Source organism: Bactrocera dorsalis, chromosome 2, assembly GCF_023373825.1.
Source record: "Bactrocera dorsalis isolate Fly_Bdor chromosome 2, ASM2337382v1, whole genome shotgun sequence".
NCBI classification, from domain to species: domain Eukaryota; kingdom Metazoa; phylum Arthropoda; class Insecta; order Diptera; family Tephritidae; genus Bactrocera; species Bactrocera dorsalis.
In genome coordinates this window covers 13,140,085-13,161,572 of record NC_064304.1, presented here as the reverse complement: position 1 = coordinate 13,161,572, position 21,488 = coordinate 13,140,085, and the positions used below count along the sequence as shown (strand labels likewise).

At 36.7% G+C, this 21,488-nt stretch overlaps 3 protein-coding genes across 8 annotated transcripts in view; 2 read left to right on the top strand and 1 right to left on the bottom strand.

The window, feature by feature from the left end:
- LOC105230472 (cadherin-99C) overlaps positions 1-21,488 on the top strand; it is a 575,298-nt gene that overhangs the window by 427,565 nt on the left and 126,245 nt on the right. The gene's annotated exons all lie outside the window — the stretch shown is intronic.
- LOC125776496 (uncharacterized) lies at positions 17,336-18,023 on the bottom strand. Its single transcript, XM_049448762.1, has 3 exons — positions 17,798-18,023; positions 17,661-17,725; positions 17,336-17,590 (listed from the first exon to the last, which is right to left on the bottom strand). The coding sequence occupies exons 1-3, from the start codon at positions 17,899-17,901 to the stop codon at positions 17,358-17,360; spliced, it is 402 nt and encodes a 133-aa protein (XP_049304719.1). The 5' UTR covers positions 17,902-18,023; the 3' UTR covers positions 17,336-17,357.
- On the top strand, positions 19,362-20,253 carry LOC125776495 (uncharacterized). Its single transcript, XM_049448759.1, has 3 exons — positions 19,362-19,548; positions 19,629-19,693; positions 19,767-20,253. Exons 1-3 carry the CDS (start codon positions 19,439-19,441, stop codon positions 19,970-19,972), a joined length of 381 nt encoding a protein of 126 aa, XP_049304716.1. The 5' UTR covers positions 19,362-19,438; the 3' UTR covers positions 19,973-20,253.

Genomic DNA, 21,488 nt, shown 5'->3' with positions numbered 1-21,488 from the left:
TGATTTGGAATATTCAAATGATTTGAAATGCAATTGTTGCAGTGACTTCCGAAAACTCAAAGGAAGTGTTTACTTGGCCAGTAAAAGCAAAAAACGTCAAACAACAATAACTCAAGTAAACAAAACATTGGGGTGTTCAAAGCGCCGACGCCGAGTTCATTAAATACACACCTCCATTATAATTTTTTTCTCTTTGTGGCAATTTTGGCAAATTAAATATCCAGTTATCGATTTGTGTTGACCGCCGTAACAAGCGACAAAATTTGCCCAAAATATACAGAAAAATGAGAAAATAAAACAAATTGGTATTGCTATCGTCAAATTTCGTCGAATGCAAGAAAACCAAGAAAGACTAATCAGAAGAGCTGGCTTAGATGTCGGACCGCTTGAAAGCCACATAAGCATAACCACTTTCATATTCCAAGTAGTATTTTACATTGTCCGTGGGTTAGTCTGAGAGTTTGTGTGACGAGTCTCCAGATCCTATTTTCCCGTTTTAATTTTTTTTATGTTGGTTACTCCGCTTTGAAATGCAATTGTGATCATAATTTCGGAAATAATAATATAGTTGCAACCAGTAGTCAAAGAAATAGGAAAGGGGATGTGTTTTTAGTGTTCAAGTTCATAAATTTTAGAGAGACCTCAACAGTATTTGAAATGCCGTCCAACTGTAAAACCTTCCCCGATGACGGAAAAGACATTTTCGAAACGTCTCGCCTTTGATTTCAAATGATAATCAAAAGTTTTAAAGTTACTTAATCCTAGTTATTGGATTTTTTTTATCTAACCGATTTGAGACCTTTGCCATCTTAGGTGCCCTCAGAGATACTTGCAGGTGTTGTTCAAAGTTGCAAAAAAACTCACTTAAAAATAAGCATATGAAACAAATCTAATACAGCGATGGAAAGGCAATTCTTATATTTCTGTTTTCATTCGAATTTTGCTCTTTTTGATTTCGGAAATAGGACAGAAAAGTAATGAAAGCTAAATCTTCAAAAAAAAATTACATGTGGAGAACTACTTTGAAATATTATTAACATTGGAATGTTCCTGCTATTTATTATTCTAAATCAATTGTAGTTCAAAATATATATATAACATATACATATGATTAATATAGTGCTTTTTTTATTTCTTTTCTGTAAAACTCTACCTACTTGTGACCATGTAGATTGGGTTTTCTCCATTAATACTCGTCTTATGTTTATGGACACAACAAGATTTATCTTTGCCTCCTCTAAGGTTTTTTTTTGGCGATTTTGTGTTAAAAACAGCAGGTGTGACTGGTTAATTGTGCAATGGGTGTTGACTACACTGTGTAATCGCTTATATTTTTATTTTCTTACAATTATTCACACATTTATTCATAACTCAACGGTGCGTTGTTTGAGACACGCAAAATACACGCGCAGAGTTATTTCCTTATAAGAAGCGTTACGTAGGCGTTTTTTTAAAGACATTTGCAAAAGCTTTCTATTTCTAAAATTTTAGATTCCACCTTGTTTATATTTATTTTATAGTTTTATTATTTTTACATATTTTTTAATTAACTACTTTTTAAGCTTTTCACGCGGTTTTTTACATGTCAAAAAGGCGTCTTGACAAGCTTTGTCGGTAAGTTTTGAAAGTTATTATTCCTAATTGATGATAAATAAATAAAAAATACAAAAATCATATAGGACACTTACAGGAAAATAATATAAGAAATGAATATAGAGAAATTAACGATTTTATTCCATAATGTATTTTCAATCAATAATAGAACACATTCTGGTACAATATCACTAAACGTAAATTAATTTGTTAGGGGTGATATATGTGCCATTTTTTCTGCATTGTTTAAATCAATTTTCGTTCCCATTATATTGGGTTGTCAAAAAAGTATTGCGGTATTTTTATTGAATCAATTCGTGTGGCACCCATACATCGATCTTCTTAGTGACTCCAAGCTTCTTCAAATGGTTTATAACGGTTTGATGACTACTATACTGGTCTCTTTCGACCAATTCAGCGATTTTATCGCAATTTTCGACGACAGGCCTTCCGGAGCGTGGCGCATCTTCGACCACCTCTACACCAGAACGAAAACCATGGTTGTGCGGTGGAAATAGAAACTGTATCGGGTCCATAAACTGCACAAATTTTATTGGCGGCTTGAGATGCATTTTTGCCTTTATCATAGTAGTACTGTAAAATATTTTACTCTTTATTTTGCTCCAGTTTGTGACGCTATAACTCACGAACGACTTAAGACAATCAATCAAACACGTGTTAGCGCGTGAAATGAGCTTTCCAAAAAGGTATAGCATGACCCGATGCGACGAATAAAACTAGAACTCAAGATTTCAGCGCCAACTAGAGAAAATACCGCAAGACTTTTTTGACAACCCAATATATACTAGGGCCAAAGTGTAACGATGTCGACCAATAGTCTAAGCACTTATAGGACCGGTCTCGCACATCCTTTAATGAGTCATCTGCAGCTAAAATAAAAAAGCTGATTTAAAATTTTCTTAAACCGAAACGTCTCGTTATAGGAATTCTATTAAGCTACTTCACCATTGCGAATGAACTTTAACTCCAGTAACACATTACAACAGCTCATTTCGATCTCTGAGTAGCCTGTACGGTCACTGATAGACCAAATTTCCTTTGTGCTTAGAAGCTCAAACGTAAGGTGACGCCGGATAAAAAGCTCCACTACAATAAACAATTGCCAATTTTCAGCTGTCAACACAACACAAAGTGCCAAAAGCAAATTCAAATAACAACAACAATAAATAAACAAAAACCATAAGCAAACTAAAACACAAAAGCAGCAGAAATAGCAACGTGGCAACAATAATAAAGGAAGATAACAACGCTGCGAAATGTCATGTCTGCCACATTGGTGCACCGCGAAAGTTTGCCCACACACATGCAGTACACGGTATTCTAAACACGCACACAAAAATAAATGTGCTTCCCTGGCGTGGTGAGGTGCATCAATTTGGAGAGAATAGGTAAAAGTATATGATTTTCAATGCGCATGCGCTACATTTGGGCGCAAAAATGTCAGGCGTGCGACAGCAACGTGGCAGGCAACGTGCAACAAGCGGCATGCAACACCATGCGACATGTATTGTCAGCGCTTAAAGGCACATGACGGGATATGGCTGTTGCCGCATCGCGTGAAACTAAAGAAGGAAATGTTACCGGCCAGTTCTGACGGCAAAGTAAATACAACAAAGCCTTTGTACTTAATAGTGTGTGTTCATAGCTTCTTCTGGTGTTTGCTGGTGGGCAGCACCAGTGACAAGCATTTACATGCGAAAAGGAAGGAAATGATGATTGTAAGAAAATTTGTTGATATCTACTCACTTGTGTATGTATTTAAGTGTGTGTTTAAGTACGTGCTTTCAGTTGTCATACAATAATCTAATAAAAATGTGATACTTTTGCGATATTTGTTTTAGGTTAATCCGTGGGTTGTGAGAGTACATAATGAAGATTAAACATTTGTCCAAATATTTTCTGAGGGATGCAGTGACAATTAGGCAGCTTTCACGTGATATGAAAATAGTTTTAATAATTTACAATTTTACTTAGAAAGACGATGGCATATTCGGGATATTTCTTTCCGTTAAAAGAAGATGTAACTTCATTTCGATAAGCATTAATGTTATAGGAACTACACCACCAAATTTTACAAATAAGAAACTTAAGTTGCCTATTAAAACCAGAGGGACCTTTGTTCAATTATTTTCTAGACCGACTAGATTTTGATATAGCCTAGATTTCCTGCACTTTGTTAAATCACTTTCTTCAGCCATGTCATCAAACACTCTTTTCTCTATGGTTTGACTTCATCGAAGCAACCCGTTTCCTTAATCTATTGTTAGGTGACTTCAATGAAGGACTTTAAAAGGAGTTGTTGAGAACCGATACTACAACAAAATCAACATTATCCATTAATCCAAAAACCGATGGATCTCACTTGGACAGATATTGGTCCAAGTTTATACGTCTACTATTTTGCGGAAGAACCTACTTTATTATATACTCAATATAGTATTCATTAGAAGCACTGAGATAGCGAATACAACTGTATTTTTAGCAAAATTACGTACATATATGTATGTATTCTAAAGGCCTGACCTAAATAAATTCTGGAATTTGTTTAAATGGGTTTAATTAATGTATAAACGATAACGACACCAAATATCCCAAAGGTCTCAAAATTCACCAAAAATTGTGTGAGTTTCCGCAATTGCCCAAAATTCGAGTAGGACAGAAAGCAAAAGGTAAAACAAAAAGGTAAAAAATTTTTGCTGAGACGCGATAAAATTAAAAGAACTAGTGTTGGACAATTGGCAATAAAAAATTGGCGAAGGCAACCGATGAACATTAAAATTCAACAAAATTTAGCTAAGTGGGCAATGTGCGGTTTTATAGGTCGCCAGTAAATGTGCGCGTCGGCGCACACACACACATATTCATATTCATTCGTGGTTGCCAATAATGCTTGCAACACGGAAAGCGACACCGAAAAAGCAACAAATGCGCTGACAACACAACAAATAAGAAAAGCAACGGCACATTTATGTAATTAAGCAATTTGTGTGTTTGTTTCAATCCTATCTTATTTTTTTAATTTAATTTTTTTTCATTCGTCAGCGTAGCAAATACGTGCTTCGCTTGGTAGGCATTTGAAATATTTGCGCGCCTCTGCCGGCCTGTTGCAACACCCGCTGGGTGCCAGCCGCTGACCCGGTGCTTCACAGCATTGCCGTTTGCAATAACTGCTGTTCCTGCCGCTGTTGTTGTTGTAGTTCATTTACTTAATGCGCAATAGCTGGAAAATTTTGTATTTTTTCGCAACTGAAAGTTCCTTTTTGCTTGCCACAGCAGCGCGGCTGCACTTGCAACATGTCAGTGTAGCTCAACGTTGCCATAGAATTTGACTTTTGTAATTACCGCAACAGTTGCACTGGATCACGCGCTGCTCTGGTCACTTGTAAATCAATCGATTTCCACTCACGTTTCTGTTGCAACAAATCACGGATACAATTTGCAAGCAGAAAAACAACAACAACGATCTCTGCTATGAGTGTCGTTGTTGGAAGTGTAGGCGTTTGCATATGGTACGTGCCGGTTCATGTACACACGAAGACATATACATATATGATATCTACATGTATGCTTAGCCCTGTTGTTGGTGGTTACATAAACACTTTACATGCATAAAAATCTGCACACGATTAATTACGAACTGTCGTTAATCGTGTCGTTAATCGCGCTCGCCTCGCGTTGATTTTAATCCGACATAAGGAAGTTGTCGTAAATTTACAAATGGCTGATTAAGTGTTATTCACGAGTGGTGACGAAGTGATTAAGGTCGAATAATATATGCCATTTATACCAGGTATGAGGTGCAGTGCCTATCCATAATATGAAATTAATAGTTGTTGTAATAAAAAACGTAAACACAGAAATATTACATAAATTGGATCTAGGCACTCTGTGTGAGACAAGTTCTAATATACTATTTCAATATGTTCCCTCTATCATGATTGAGACAATTTAGATTAGAAAGGTTCAACAATTATTATATAATAATATATTTAGCCTGGGAACAAGTTAGAACTGAAGCTATCATAAGTTAGTATATTTAGATTTAGAACTTATTTAAACGACTTTAAGGTCAGTAGGTGTTGTATATAATAACTATCGTCGAGGAATAAGACCGAGAAAAAATTTAAAAATTAGTGAGGGATAGAGGAAATTGGGAACTCCATAATCGACATTTTTGGTTTAACTTTTATAAATTCAGTTCCTATATGAGGTTTGACAATTAAGTAATGAGACTGATTCCATAAAAACCGTATATTTGAAAATTATTCTACAACACTGCCATCCCCTTCAAAGTAGTCCCCTTGGCCAGCTATACAGCGATTCCAGCGCGTTTTCCATGCTTCCTAACATTTCTGGAACGCTTCGACTGGGATGTTTGCAAGTACCCTCGTCACGACCGCCTGGATGTCCGTAATCGACTCAAAATGGGTTCCCTGACCACCGATTTTATTTAAGGCAACAAAACAAGTCACAGGGTGACATGTCGGGCGAATAAGGCGGCTGTTGCAACTCGGCGATCCCTTTAGAGGCCAAATACTGGACCGCTGAGGGCGGTGTGGCACGGCGCGTTGTCGTGATGAAGTTACGAGCGATGTCTGGGCGCACCCTGTTGACTCGTTTTGCAATCTTCGAGTACTTGGCAATAGTTGACTTGATTCACAATTTTCCCCGGTGAAACGAATTCTTTGTGGACGATACCACGGCTATCAAAAAAGGCAATAATCATCGTTTTCACCTTTGACTTGCTCATGCGGGCTTTTTTAGGCCGGCGGCGCCCGGAGACAACCATTGTAAGCCTGGGCACGACTAAGAGCACTATCACCATACACACTTACAATTTTACGTTTCCGAAGCTCTTTCGCCCAATTTGGCACAAAATTTTATCGCCACGCGTTGCTCTCTTGATGTCGTTTTTCCATTTTCGTGACGAGCACTACAAACACACGTCTACACAATTTGACGCAGAAAGCGAGCTAAACAAGCTAGAGAGATGGTACATATATCAATGGAGAGGGTAGAGATGCCAGAAAAAGAGAAAGGGAATTTCAAGGTCACAGGCTTACCACAATAAATAGGTTTACGGCAATAAAATCAATTTCATTACTTAATTGTCAAACTCGAAATCAGACACACACGGCAGATATTCCTTTTTCTTCTTTGGCACTACACCGTAGGTCAGTCTGCGCCGAGAACACAAAACTTCGCCAGTTGGCTCTATTCTTTTCGATGTCACACCAGCTGTTCATCCCTAGTTCAGATAGATAGCTATCCACTTGGTCTTTCTATTCGATGCGTGGGCGTCCCTGCTTCCATTGTCCACCTATGGATCTCGAATCGATTGAGATTTTTACTGAAGCCTCAACTTTCATGCAAACTACATCGCCTAACCAGTGCATTCGAAGGACTGTTATGCGCTTAACTATATCTGGGTTACCGTAGAGCTCATACAGTTCGTGGCTCCAACTCCTTCGATATTCATCGTTCAGAAGGATTGATACAAATATCTTGCGTATAACAGTTCTTTAAATGCTTTCTTATCGCGACTCGTCGACTCATCACCCATGTTTATGCGCCATATCCCATTCCTACGGGAATAATCAGAGACTACTGTTAATCGCCTAACACTACTGACATACAACCACAATTATAAACCTTCTTTAATGCTGAATCATGATTTGAATCACTAAGTCTACCCGTTGCAAGTCCTCAAACGATTCCGATAAAACGATGCTTAATATTCATAAATACATCTATGTATGTATGTTGGCGGACAGACGTTGTTAACCTAAAAATTGTGCATTCAGCAGCAAACGTTGCACGCCACACGAGCAGCAGACAGCAACAACAAGTGTTTTTCATTGATTAAGCGACGAGTAAGGCAACACGATCGAGCCACGAATGGTTCAATCGATTGGGCTGTCAATGGTTGCATCTGTGTATGTGTGTATGTGCAATAGTAAAGTTTGTGCCAAGCAAAGGCAGGCGGATATACCCGGTTACGTTCATTGAGGCGGTTATATTCGCAAAGTTGTTTACAAATGTTGCAGTTATTAGGCGCTTGGTGTGCATATGGTGTTGCTGTACTGTCATGTTGCACAAACATAAACGCCACTATTATTACACGAGGCGACAAAAGTTGCTAATTCTCGGGCGATTCTCTTTTGCTGTCGCCCATTACCTTCACACGAGCAACTTGTGTTGCGCAACTCTGTTCGAGTTTTTTTCTCATTCTCTTTCACTTTACTTTAACCCATTGTCTACTCTTTACTTTAACCCATTGTCGTTTCTTTTTCCTTATGGGTATTTGGGCCACTCTATCACATATATTAATCAGTTCTGACAATTAAGAAATACATTTTATTTATAATTCAAAATTAAAACAAAGATTATATGACAGACTTTCACATACATATGTCACCCTTTTCACTATCGTCTGAATCAATTTGTATGGCTTTCTCCATACATTTCACAATATCTTTAATTAATTCGATTTTTTCGTCATACTCCATTTTCTAAAATATTTAAATTATATATTATGTATATTTGTATACATATTTGCAAATTACTTGCCAAAAGATGAAATTAAATTTTTTAAATATATTCAAAATATTAATTTCAAAAAATATACTCAAATGCAACTATGTACTACGAAAGAAAGAACACGAATGCCGAAAAACGTCGCAGCGAACTGCTACGAATAAGAACACAAAGCGAGTTGCTGAACACTGGAAACTCGGCGCGATTCTCCTCTCCTCGTCGCCCCCTCGCCTATAAACCAAGAGTTGCCGAGACAAAAGTTGCTGCGTGTAATAAGCGAGTAAACGACGCGGCGCAATGGTGGCGCACCAAAACACGTGTATATCTAAATGTATGAAATTCTTGCATGCCCATGATATCTTATGTTGCACGGTACATTTATGGCGGCACGGACAGACGGAAAATTTGATTGTTTGATTGATGTGCCAAAATGGGGTTGCACGAATCATAAGTGGCAGCGGCTAGTAAGTGGCTAGTGGCACCAAAAACGGTGGCGCGCTGCAGCCACACAGTTGCAACGTAGCTGTCAATCATAATCGTAATTTCATGCTGCAATATGAGAAATTTATCTTTTTCTTCCTTTTGTGAAAGCGAATTCCATGCAAGATTCGTGTGCTTTGTTCTTGTTTTTGCCTTGTAATCGTACCTGCATGTGACAACTTTAAATGTGTATGCAACACATTTTTGCTACTAATGCTACTTTGCTACTAATGCTATGCGGCAAGTTGCTTGCTTTCCGTGGCTGCATGTCAATGTGTATGTTTTTTTTTCTGCAATGCTTTCTTTTAACTGTTATTTACTAAAATATAAATAATTTATCCAATAAGAATTAATCCTCAGAATATAAGGTTAAATCTTTTTTGCTTCCGTTTCCAATATAAGATCGTGTGCGAATCTGTCCACAAAATTTAATAGAGCTCTAGTTGTTCTTAATATCATAACTTAAGGCTTCTACTCTTATAGGCGGATAAAATAAATGATTAGGATTCGAAGACATTCAAACTACCATTAATTTCTAAAAAAAATAATGGAATTTTCTAAAATTTTACTCATCATAAAATCTGAAATAGTAATTAGAGTAAATCGAAGGCACTTTCGCTTAAACCCTTAACTGTTTAATGAGAAAAATTATCTGGCTCATCCTTTATGCCTCATGCCTACTCAATAAACCAAAAATATTCACAATTAAACAGAAATATCTCAAATTTTTTTTTTTTCTTTTTTTCTGATTTTCCCAAATGTATCTATCTAACATCGATAAAAGTGTTTATCTGCGAAAACCGACAAAGCAAAAGTTTCCTGGCAACATCAATCAAGCCGGACCCTATTGTAATTTATTCACCCATATCGCATGGGCCAGAGGTCGCTTGCTTGCTCACATTTTCACTTTCACTGCTAAAGCGATAAAATCTAAAAAAGAAGAAAAAAGACCGCAAGAAAACACGAAAATCAAAACGGAACGCTCACCTGCTGTGCACGCCAACAAGTAGATGATGGGTTCGCTGATAGGCCGGCCCGGCAACTATGAAAAAGCACAAAGCCTGTTGCTAGCAACAGCCACCCACCGCACTGCACTCGCTTGCCATAATTCGGCAAACTAACTGCATTCGACACAAGTCGGCAGGAATATTGAAAATCATCTTGTTGAGTTATGCGAATTGGCATCTTCAGTTGGTGCGGCTGGCTTGCCACAGCCCGTCTGCTGCATGGGCTGCTTGTACAGAGAAACCAATGAACAGTTCGTCTTCGTGAAGATATGAAGATGCTGCACCTCCTTGCATTTTATGTTCGTAGTTTTGTTGGATTTTTATTTTTAGCTTCAGCTATTTTTATTTTCTACCGCCGTTCGGTAAGCAATGTTGAGAGTGGCATTTCCGGCATATCTTAAGGTTTAACGGCTCTTAAAAAGCGCACACACATTCACAAAGAGGTAAAAGAGCTAACTGTTTGCCAGATTTTACTTACAGTTTTACCTGCTTTCTTACATTTAAATAAAATATATAGAAATAGATTACCTTTGCCACATAACCCTTCCTCACAAGCTTTTCATAAAAATAGCGTTCTGGTAATTGATTTTATTGGTGTAGCATGCACGAAGTGGGCTGATATTTCCCTTTTGGAAAAGTTTCTTTACCTATATTTCAGCGCCTTCTGCAGCTATCTTTTCACTAATATAAAAACAACTATCGGAGCATTTTTAAATTATTTTTTTATTGTCAGCTTTGAGACTCCGTGCTGCTCAATCTTGTCTAGTTATCATACGTTTTCTTGTTTTTTAGCTTGTTCTCAGATAAATTGTGATAAAACAAGGAAATTTTCATTTGTACTTCTAAAAAGTTGAGCCTGTTTCTCTTGAGCATTAAGAAAGTCTAAATGCTTAATAAGCAAACAAAGAAAAAAATTGGCTTCAGCAACTTATGAGTTTAGCGAAGTCACGTTAGGGGTCATGGAAAGTTAGAAGTTAATTGAGCTCAATCTAGGAGTCAAAATAGGGATAAAGCGACGTCATCCTATGAGTCAAGGGATGTTACCTACATCAAGGACAAGTCAAGTCAATGATTGATATCGTATTTCAGTTTCATAGGATTTCTTCGGAAAACTCATCACTAAATATAACCCATGGCATGCCTACAATATGCGCACATATTATTCCAATCGAACCACTATATCATGATATACAAAAAAAATAGTCAAATCCATATAATTTTTTATAGGCTTTTTTGTTGTAAGAAATGCACCTGTGAGGGTTATTATTACTTTGCTGGAGCTTTTCCTATATTTATTTTTTTTTTGTATTTACTTTGCTTTATTTTACATGAATATTAAATGCACTTGGCGGCTGTGTGCGCTGCCTACGCAAAATACACTGTGGCAGCATGCCAAATAACAACAACAACGATTGTAAAAACAAAACCAACGCAATGCGAGAATTTATGCGGCTTTGTGGGATTTAAAATCACGCAAATCTACACGGAGACAAAAATCTGCGAGGCAAAGTGCAGCCATTACGTATTATTTATTGAGTTTTAAACACTAACAACATATAACGGTTATTTATTTAGTCAAGCACATTTATGTAGTGTGAGTGGCTGGAATACCGCTGTTAATTGAGTAAAAATATTTCCATGTCCAGATTTATAGCTGCGTTTGGTATATTTATGGCAGAACAATTTTCAAAGCGCACGAGCAGTCGGCTAATTTCTATATATACTCGCATATCCATATAGTATATTATATGTATATACAAGTATGTGCACCCATATAACATAATGAAACGCACATTTTGCAAGCATTTGATATTTATCTCCAATATCCACTCTACGCTTTGGTCGCCTACGTGCCACAAAATCAATAAAACCACCTCATTAAGCGCGACAACAGCCCACTGTGCCGCCTGTATATGTATGTGCGCATGCGCAGCTTGAAAAACCAGTGGCAGGCCACTGCGTTAATTAAACACATTTCGTATGCATATTTATGCTTTTATGCGCATGTCAAGCAAGTGCCAACTGCCCCCAACGTACACTGTCTGCATGTGAAATTATTATTTTCAGGTATTTTCTAGCTCTTTGCCGATTTCTGCCGCCAGCGCTTGACGCGTCATGTTGTGTGGTCCGCCTGTTTTCCAAGTTACCTGACAAATATAGAAATTATTAATAGTGTTGAATTGTAGTTTCACACGATGATAATTTTATGTATGTGAGTGGCAGTTAAATCAATTTGGCGGATAATCGATAATAAAAAATTTCAATGTGTTATAAAATTTTTTTTTTATAAATTATTTTAGATAAGAAAAGCTTGACAAGCTGGCCAACAGGGGAAGTGCTCGAAAATTTTATGAATAATTGCGGCGACTAATAGAAGATTTTAAGACCGGAGCATACTCTTGTGGAACCGCAGAGGTGATCCAATGGCTGATGCCAATAGCATACTGAAGTTATGGAAGGAACACTTATCCAGCGTTCTGAATGGCAGTGAATGCATAATGCTAGAAGAAAGCGAACCAGATTCCCCAAACGATGACGATGGAGCAGACTTTCGAATAGCTATTACCCGTCTGAAGAACAACAAAGCGACGGGGGCAGCTTCTTTGTAAAATATGGTCGGACGAAAGCATGCCCAACAATTGGAATTTAAAGCGGGCACTGTCCAATCTACTAAAAGGGAGACCCCACAATCTGCGCCAACTACCGTGGGATGAGCCTCCTCAAAATCCTGGAGAAGTAAAGGGTGATTTTTTATAAGAGCTTGATAACTTTTTTAAAAAAAAAAACGCATAAAATTTGCAAAATCTCATCGGTTCTTTATTTGAAACGTTAGATTGGTTCATGACATTTACTTTTGAAGATAATTTCATTTTAAATGTTGACCGCGGCTGCGTCTTAGGTGGTCCATTCGGAAAGTCCAATTTTGGGCAACTTTTTCGAGCATTTCGGCCGGAATAGCCCGAATTTCTTCGGAAATGTTGTCTTCCAAAGCTGGAATAGTTGCTGGCTTATTTCTGTAGACTTTAGACTTGACGTAGCCCCCACAAAATAGTCTAAAGGCGTTAAATCGCATGATCTTGGTGGTCAACTTACGGGTCCATTTCTTGAGATGAATTGTTGTCCGAAGTTTTCCCTCAAAATGGCCATAGAATCGCGAGCTGTGTGGCATGTAGCGCCATCTTGTTGAAACCACATGTCAACCAAGTTCAGTTCTTCCATTTTTGGCAACAAAAAGTTTGTTAGCATCGAACGATAGCGATCGCCATTCACCGTAACGTTGCGTCCAACAGCATCTTTGAAAAAATACGGTCCAATGATTCCACCAGCGTACAAACCACACCAAACAGTGCATTTTTCGGGATGCATGGGCAGTTCTTGAACGGCTTATTTACGTAGCCATTCAACCAGAAATGAGCCTCATCGCTGAACAAAATTTGTCACATTTCGAACCGAACACTGATTTTGGTAATAAAATTCAATGATTGCAAGCGTTGCTCGTTAGTAAGTCTATTCATGATGAAATGTCAAAGCATACTGAGCATCTTTCTCTTTGACACCATGTCTGAAATCCCACGTGATCTGTCAAATACTAATGCATGAAAATCCTAACCTCAAAAAAATCACCCGTTATTATATAGAAAGTAGGCGTGCTTATAGCTCTATTTCGCGTATTTTCATATTATAACATAGGAATGTGAGAAGAATGTTATGTACCAAATTTGGTTGAAATCGGTCGAGCGGGTAACGAAATAGTAATTTCACCTAAATGACGACGGTGGTCCGCTCATGCAGCAATCAGCTTAACTGCCCAGTGAAATTATACGTATTTACTGTTTAAAAATATGTTAGCTAAAGGATGATTTTTTTAAGAGCTTGATAACTTTTTAAAAAAAAAAACGCATATTTGAAACGTTAGATTGGTTCATGACATTTACTTTTTGAAGATAATTTCATTTAAATGTTGACCGCGGCTGCGTCTTAGGTGGTCCATTCGGAAAGTCCAATTTTTGGGCAACTTTTTCGAGCATTTCGGCCGGAATAGCCCGAATTTCTTCGGAAATGTTGTCTTCCAAAGCTGGAATAGTTGCTGGCTTATTTCTGTAGACTTTATACTTGACGTAGCCCCACAAAAAATAGTCTAAAGGCGTTAAATCTCATGATCTTGGTGGCCAACTTACGGGTCCATTTCTTGAGATGAATTGTTGTCCGAAGTTTTCCCTCAAAATGGCCATAGAATCGCGAGCTGTGTGGCATGTAGCGCCATCTTGTTGAAACCACATGTGAACCAAGTTCAGTTCTTCCATTTTTGGCAAAAAGTTTGTTAGCATCGAACGATAGCGATCGCCATTCACCGTAACGTTGCGTCCAACAGCATCTTTGAAAAAATACGGTCCAATGATTCCACCAGCGTACAAACCACACCAAACAGTGCATTTTTCGGGATGCATGGGCAGTTCTTGAACGGCTTCTGGTTGCTCTTCACCCCAAATGCGGCAATTTTGCTTATTTACGTAGCCATTCAACCAGAAATGAGCCTCATCGCTGAACAAAATTTGTCGATAAAAAAGCGCGAAACACATTTCGAACCGAACACTGATTTTGGTATAAAATTCAATGATTTGCAAGCGTTGCTCGTTAGTAAGTCTATTCATGATGAAATGTCAAAGCATACTGAGCATCTTTCTCTTTGACACCATGTCTGAAATCCCACGTGATCTGTCAAATACTAATGCATGAAAATCCTAACCTCAAAAAAATCACCCGTTACAAAGAGATTCAATGCAAACTAACAAGTTTTAAAAGTCATCTTTCTTCATCACAATCTATTATCCTCTGCTGTAGCTTCTTGGGCTGCATAAACACATTCCACGGGTATGACGCAACGGCTAATAACCTTAATGCGCATGAGCATGTACTATTAGCAGTTAAAGCTTCGCGGTGGCATATAAAAAGCGCAACGCAATGTATTTTATGTCTTTCAATTAATTTGCAAAAACATTGTTAATGCGATGCCGCAGCATCCTGCGCACCTGGCTGCTTAGGTTAAAGTGCGAATGTCACCGCACACTTTGTCGCAGTATGCTTTCTTGTCTGACTTCTAAACTACCAACATTTTCTCCATCTGCCACAGCGAACTCCTTTCTCCTCTTTAGCACTTAGAAGCATGTGCAAGATTAGCTCAACGAATTAATGCCTTCCTTATGTCTGCCGTTTGCTGCATGTAACGGTTAAGAAATATTTGCGGTATGCTCACCTCTGATTGTCGATTATCATTACTAAGCCTACTGCTTGCATACAGCTGATTCAATGTGCTGGCTCTTCAATCGGTTTTGGTGGCTTGTTTTTTTGCAAGTTTCAGTGCTTGAAGCAACCATCTGTGTTTGCGGTCGCACGTGTGCATCTTTCTTGACAATTTATTGTAGTTGGCGAACACTTAGATCCATTTGTATATAGTAAAATATCATTTTCTACTTATGTACATTTTATTTAGTACCACAATTACCGCCTTGTTATTTTTATTAATTTATATTTCGGACTTATAAATTTGCATTCACAAACTTCTGCCACTGCAACCTCATTTATTTTCTTTTCATTTGCCGGCATTACTCCTTCACGACTGATATCTGTAAAATACATGAGAAATAGCAGAAATACTCAGACACACCCATGCACTTTACGAACACCTCGATCTATGGTACATATGTGCTGCTCGGTGCTAAGGTACAATTGGAAAACATGCATGCAATTGTGCGGTCGCTTCTTCACCACCGACTTCTTGCAGCATTTTAACTACCAAAAATATTTTCTTATTATTTCATTCTTTTTCGTATTACAACTGCACTTTGTTCTTCATTATTCCGCTTAGTTAGATTCTCACGTCAATTACTTGCAGTTACTTGGCTATACTACGCCATTCACCGCATGCAACAACACTCCCTAATGCACCTTGGCCATTCAAGCGTTTGTTCATTCATGCGCTCGTTCACTCTGCGTTGAGTTGGGAATTTTATTCGGATTTTCCTGTTTGTCACAGCGCACAACAACAAATAACGCAGCACACACATCGCGTTCGCCTCAATTGTGTTGCACGTTGCTTCCAGGTAATGGCATTCGGAACGAATTTTTCGGCATGTGCAACACGTGCAAACAACATTTACTACATGTCGTCACCGCCATTAGTTTTCCCAAAAGTTTTACTTTTTTCTTCTTTGTATTTTTGTTTTTGTTGCTTTGACATTTGGGTTACCTGCCAGTCGAGCGTGTAACTGCTCCGGGTAGAGGTCACAAATTTATTTCAGTTCATGTCTGGCAAGCCAAAAGGCATTTGAGCGCTCCAAAAAATTTATTAACCATGCAACACAGGTCCGCTGCATTTCCGTCTTGGCAACTGTGCGTATGTGTATTTTACGCCTTAATGGCATGTTGAAGAGGCATTACAAGTTTAGTCGAACAAACACCTCACTCAAGTGGACTTAGGCTAATAAAGCCTTGAAAACATATGTTTCTGATGTGTAAATATGCGTATTTTTGTAGGTGTAGACAACATTTCTAAGAAGTTGTGGAGAGTGAGGCCTAATTTGAAGTTTTTTCTTTAGAAAATTTCGTATTTTGAACCCATAATTTGAATTGATTGACATTGACTTGCGTGACACACGTTTTCGAATTTTTTAATGTCAAAATGTATTCCAACTTTCCGGGAGCTATGTGGTAATGAATACAAATTTGCATGCCCACATATGAATCGAGGCTTCTACTGTCAGAAAAAAGACTGCGACACCGACCAGGTATAAAACTAAAGCTATTCAGAGGTGTAAAATAGAAACCCTATACAATTCTTATCAGTCTCTTTATCCTTTAGGGCTTGAGCAAGATTGTCAGATTTAAAGCTGCGTCTCAAATGTGTGATATGTGCGCGACAACTAATAGCCTGTGTAGGAACAGCACTTGAATATCCAGTTGGAATCTCTTTTTTCAGAGCGGATCTGTTATAGGTGTTTTGAAACAGCACAAAAGTCTGTCATATAGTGGCTAAAAAAACATTAGAAAGATCTTACCCTCGATCATACAATCTTCTTATCAGAAACTCCAGAAAATATATTATTATTGAAGTGATCTGTAAGGAACAATATATCTTTGACTTAGTAGAGAATTTCTCTACAAAAAAAGAAGTGTGAAGTACTTTTGCAGCAGTCGGAAAATTCAAAGTTGGTCGCAAAAATTTCCTCAAACTGCAGCTGTTTTCCTAGCAATGTCCTAGGGTACGGAGCTTCCATAATGCGAATGATAGAAATCGGCAAGAAACCAACATCTGTTTGCTTCCATTTTTCAGTTAACTTTTAGTCGATTCATTGGGGGTTAATAGAGTAAAAGCTGGTATACTTTCTGAAGTTTCTTTCTTTGCCACATGTTCCCCACAATTTTTTTTAAACAAGAAAACGTTAATATTTTTGTAAATTTGCTTGCACTTTTATTAACAAGAATTATGTTTTGAACATGTTTAAGCTTACTAACGGCTCAGAGCATACCTTACACTTAACACTATATCAATACTGAAGGTTAATATCACTCATAATGGAGAATACAAATTTTTGACGCACTTTAGCATGTTATTTACATTTCTTTCGATATTTCATAATTCTTTATCAAGGCGTGAGTCCTTTGTATCTCCCTTTAATCTTTGTCCTTTTAAATTTTTTTTTAATGTTCCGTCATCCAATCTTAATAGCTAGACTCCGAGTAAACTGGTTTCGTACGCTTTGACATATTCAATATCGGCGGCATTTTTTTGTGGCATAAGTCACTCAGCACTTCCCTACACTTAAAGCAATTACAAACCAGTGGTGGTAAGCAATTGCTGCTAGCGCCAAGCTCATGGCAAGGCTCACCTATATTTCTGTAACAAACCAAGCGAGGTTCGCAATCTGTACGATTCATATTCAAGTTGAAAGCACCTAGAGTGGTTAGAAATTTACAATTATGTATTTGATTAAGGAAGTAAGAAAATACAGATTGCGAACTCACCATGCTCACACTCTCTGGGATCCACTGAATTTCCGGGCTCACAATCATTGGATGAAAAAGAAGGGCTACAAATTATAAATTAAATAAGCTTTTGTAAAATAGTGTCACCAATAAATGAAATAATTATGTATACTTACATTCCTTGTGTGGAACGTTGCAAAGAAATCAAGATGACTACCAGCAGCCAAGTTAACTTAGTTATCCAGTGCACATATGACTGCATGTTGTTCTTTGAATACATTACAAGTCTTTAATACTGGCCTATTAGTTGAAAAAGCAGCACTTGATGTAGCTGCCTCAAGACTTGAGCAGCGTTTGATAATTTTCCTTTGAGTTTGAATATCCTTTTATAGCTCGACATTGGTCTTAACTCTCTGGCTTTGTGGTCAAATCTGAATTAATTAAAATGTATTACAGATAAAAAAATACTTAATTAATTATACAGTCAAAGCCGCGTAGGCGTAAAATGAAGTTATCAATGGTCAACTGCGGTTATCTGTCATAGCAATGGTGGGAGGAATTATTTTAAGATTGTAGTTTGAATATATTCCTTATGAAAATTTTGTATAATTAAATTAGGCGATAATACCATTTCTTTGGCATAGATATTGAAATTAATATTGGTATTGGTATTAGTGATGGTAATCATATCAGGATTGAAACTATTCTTGGCATTGTTCTAGATATTTTGTTATTGATATTAGTATTGGTAATGGTATTAGTATTGGTATAAATATTGGTATCGATATTGGTATTGGTATTGATATTGATACTGATATTGGTATTGATATTGGTATTGGTATTAGTATTGATATTGGTATTGATATTGGTATTGGTATTGATATTGGTATTGATATTGGTATAGGTGTTTGTATTTGTATTTGTATTGGTATTGATATTGATATTGGTATTGTATTTGTATTTGTATTTGTATTGGTATTGGTATTGATGTTGGTATTGATATCAGTATTGGTTTTTGTATTTGTATTGGTATTGATATTAGTATTGGTTTTGATATTGGTATTGGTATTTGTATTGGTATTGGTATTGGTATTGACATTGCTATTGGTATTGGTATTGGTATTGGTATTGGAATTTATATTGGTATTGGTATTGATATTGGTATTGACATTGCTATTGGTATTGGTATAGGTAGTTGTATCGGTATTGATGTTGATAATGATACTGGTATTCATATCGGGATTAAAATAATGTTGATATAGGTATTAAGACTACAATTGGTATTGGTTAAGATAATTAAACCGAATTAAATTAGTTTTGGTATTGGTAAATGTGTGGCTGGTCAACCAACATCAGATATCTTAACAAAGCTTAAAACACTAGCTCCAGTTAAATTGTGTAACAATGATGTCAACTAATGGTTAATCTATATAAATAACCTATTAACCTAACTCTATTAATATAATAACCACATTGACCTACAGCAAGCACTTGTGCATTGCTTACGCATGAAATCCACGTATTACAATTCATTGCGCAATAAGTGGCGGTCAAGGGTAAAATGATGGCAATGAAAGTATGGCCGGCAGATGCCGTTAGTGATTGAAATTCAAGGCTGATTTAATCATATTCAATATTTTGAATAATTAATTAGAATATTGCATAAATTATTAGAAAAGGATTTGAGTGAAATCAACTTGAGAGAACTATAAAAGGATGCAGCAAAAATCATCGAAAGCATTAACAGCCAATGAGCTAAAGCAAAGCGTAGAGTTATTCAAACGAAAGGAGCAAAGTTGTATTGGGTAGAAAAAATAATGAAAATGGCGTCTTATCAAAGTGCACGAACACATATCGGTTGGTTCACCAAGCTAAGCTTAACATTAATTATGGTGGTGGTTTTGCGAACAAATGGAACACAAGCACTGTTCGTATATAATACAGTTATTACAAATTATTTTCTATTACATGAATAATAATTTATTTTCTTAACTTTTACTTTGAAAGAAAATCATTTGGTCCATCCATTAATTGCGGCCCAAACAGCGTGTATCCAGAAAGTTGCAAACATGGTAAGTTAGCTTTTTTGTATAAAGTTTTTAAAGCCTACAGCACTTAAGTTTAATTTGATTAATCTTTTCATAGGCAGCTTCACTATAAACTTTAACCCTGAGTTCTGTCTTCCACGTACGTTATGTCGGAAGGGCGTGGGTGAAGTTTGCCACGAATATAGCGACAGCAGCGATTGTAAGCCGGGCTTGTACTGCAACTGTTACCACCGCTGCAGTGAAAATCCCGAAATTTGTCCATTTTTCGGTAACGGTATATTGGATTTAAATACTAAGAACTAGATAACGCAAATACAAAATTAGGTTTTAGACAATTTTATATGCTTAACGGTTTAGACGGCTCAGCAGCATTAGTATGTATGCAGTATTTATACCTATAGTTAGTTTATGTAAAAGTTATATTAATAATGTAATAGCTTTGGATAACTTAGATATTAATATAGCACTATGTACATCTTTCTACTGGATAAAAATTCTAAAATATTTATAATGTTTTTCAAATTTATTTAACATATTAAAATTATAGAGAAAATACGAATACAAATATATGAGCAAATATTAAATATCGCTTGGCGGTGTTTTAATTTACTTTTTTACATTTTAAAAATTCTTTTATTATATTTTATTTATTTTTAGTAATTTTTACAAAAATTGTTTTCATATTATTAAACATTTCTAGAAAGAAATTTTTCTACTTTTAAAAACGTTTCTGTTAGTAAAAAATATTTTACTAGGTTTCCAAATTTAAAAAAGCAAAACTACTACTATCCTTGTATACATTGTTTTAGAAATTTTAATGGTATAGGTAGAAAAATTTTTTAAAAGAAAAAATTATAGATTTTTCGTATTACAAGCGATCTCTGGCATCACTAAAACAAGGTTCTCAATCCTTCAGTGATTCCGGCCTTCTCCATAGATGAAACCTAAAGCAAAGTTCTGTGTAGAAGGTATTATCGACATCATGACCTGCAATCAAAAATTGACATTGGGACAGGGATTCGATAAAAATATTTTATAGTTTGCGGTATAATTTCGGAAGATGGTGTTTCAATAAAAATGTGAGTCAAAAAAGAGTTCATAATCTGAAATTATTTGCCGGATCAAAAAATCATTTATTACGTATTTATTCATTAACATTTTCTGATATCACAGCTTAGTTAATTTACATTCCGCAATAAGACCAGCGAGCTGTTACCAACAGCAGCATTCTATAACAGATAATGTTAAAGAATAACATTTACAATAGAGAATGTTAACGAATAACATTCTCTGCATTAACCAGAATATGTTAATTTTGTGTTAACACGCTGTATTCCGAAGATGTTAAAAAAGTCTCTACTATTGTCGCTTCATGTTAGCATTTAACATAACAGAGGAATGTTAACGTACAACTAGCATATAATCAGAAAATGGTAGAAGATTTAGTTACCATTCTCTACTGTTGTCGCTTCCTATTATCATTCCGCTGTTAACTTACAACTAGCATTCACAACTCATGCACTCGCAACAATATTTTCTATTTGCCTCACAAATTAACAGTGAGAGCAACTGATCACCGGCGGTGCACCTTTTAATCCAAGACAAATCAAATAATCGACCAGCCAACAATCGAACCAGTTGGCCAAAAAGCCAACTATCCAACTAGCCAGCGAACCTACCAACATCAAACGCAACAAACGACACAACAGACTAGTCAACAAGAGAACATAATCTTCTCTGTATCATCCTCTACTCACCTGTGCACACCGCTGTGTCAAACATTCGCATAACCAGTTCCTCATCTATGCAAGTTACCTTT

What these genes read in the sequence shown, in the direction of transcription:
- LOC125776496 (XM_049448762.1), bottom strand. Translation starts at nt 17,901, where the DNA reads ATGTATTCAAAGAACAACATGCAGTCATATGTGCACTGGATAACTAAG. An exon ending in CAACGTTCCACACAAGGAAT is followed by an intron (nt 17,726 to 17,797) that starts GTAAGTATACAT and finishes TATAATTTGTAG; the next exon opens with CCCTTCTTTTTCATCCAATG. An exon ending in TCCCAGAGAGTGTGAGCATG is followed by an intron (nt 17,591 to 17,660) that starts GTGAGTTCGCAA and finishes TAACCACTCTAG; the next exon opens with GTGCTTTCAACTTGAATATG.
- LOC125776495 (XM_049448759.1), top strand. Translation starts at nt 19,439, where the DNA reads ATGAAAATGGCGTCTTATCAAAGTGCACGAACACATATCGGTTGGTTC. An exon ending in ACAAATGGAACACAAGCACT is followed by an intron (nt 19,549 to 19,628) that starts GTTCGTATATAA and finishes TTACTTTGAAAG; the next exon opens with AAAATCATTTGGTCCATCCA. An exon ending in TCCAGAAAGTTGCAAACATG is followed by an intron (nt 19,694 to 19,766) that starts GTAAGTTAGCTT and finishes ATCTTTTCATAG; the next exon opens with GCAGCTTCACTATAAACTTT.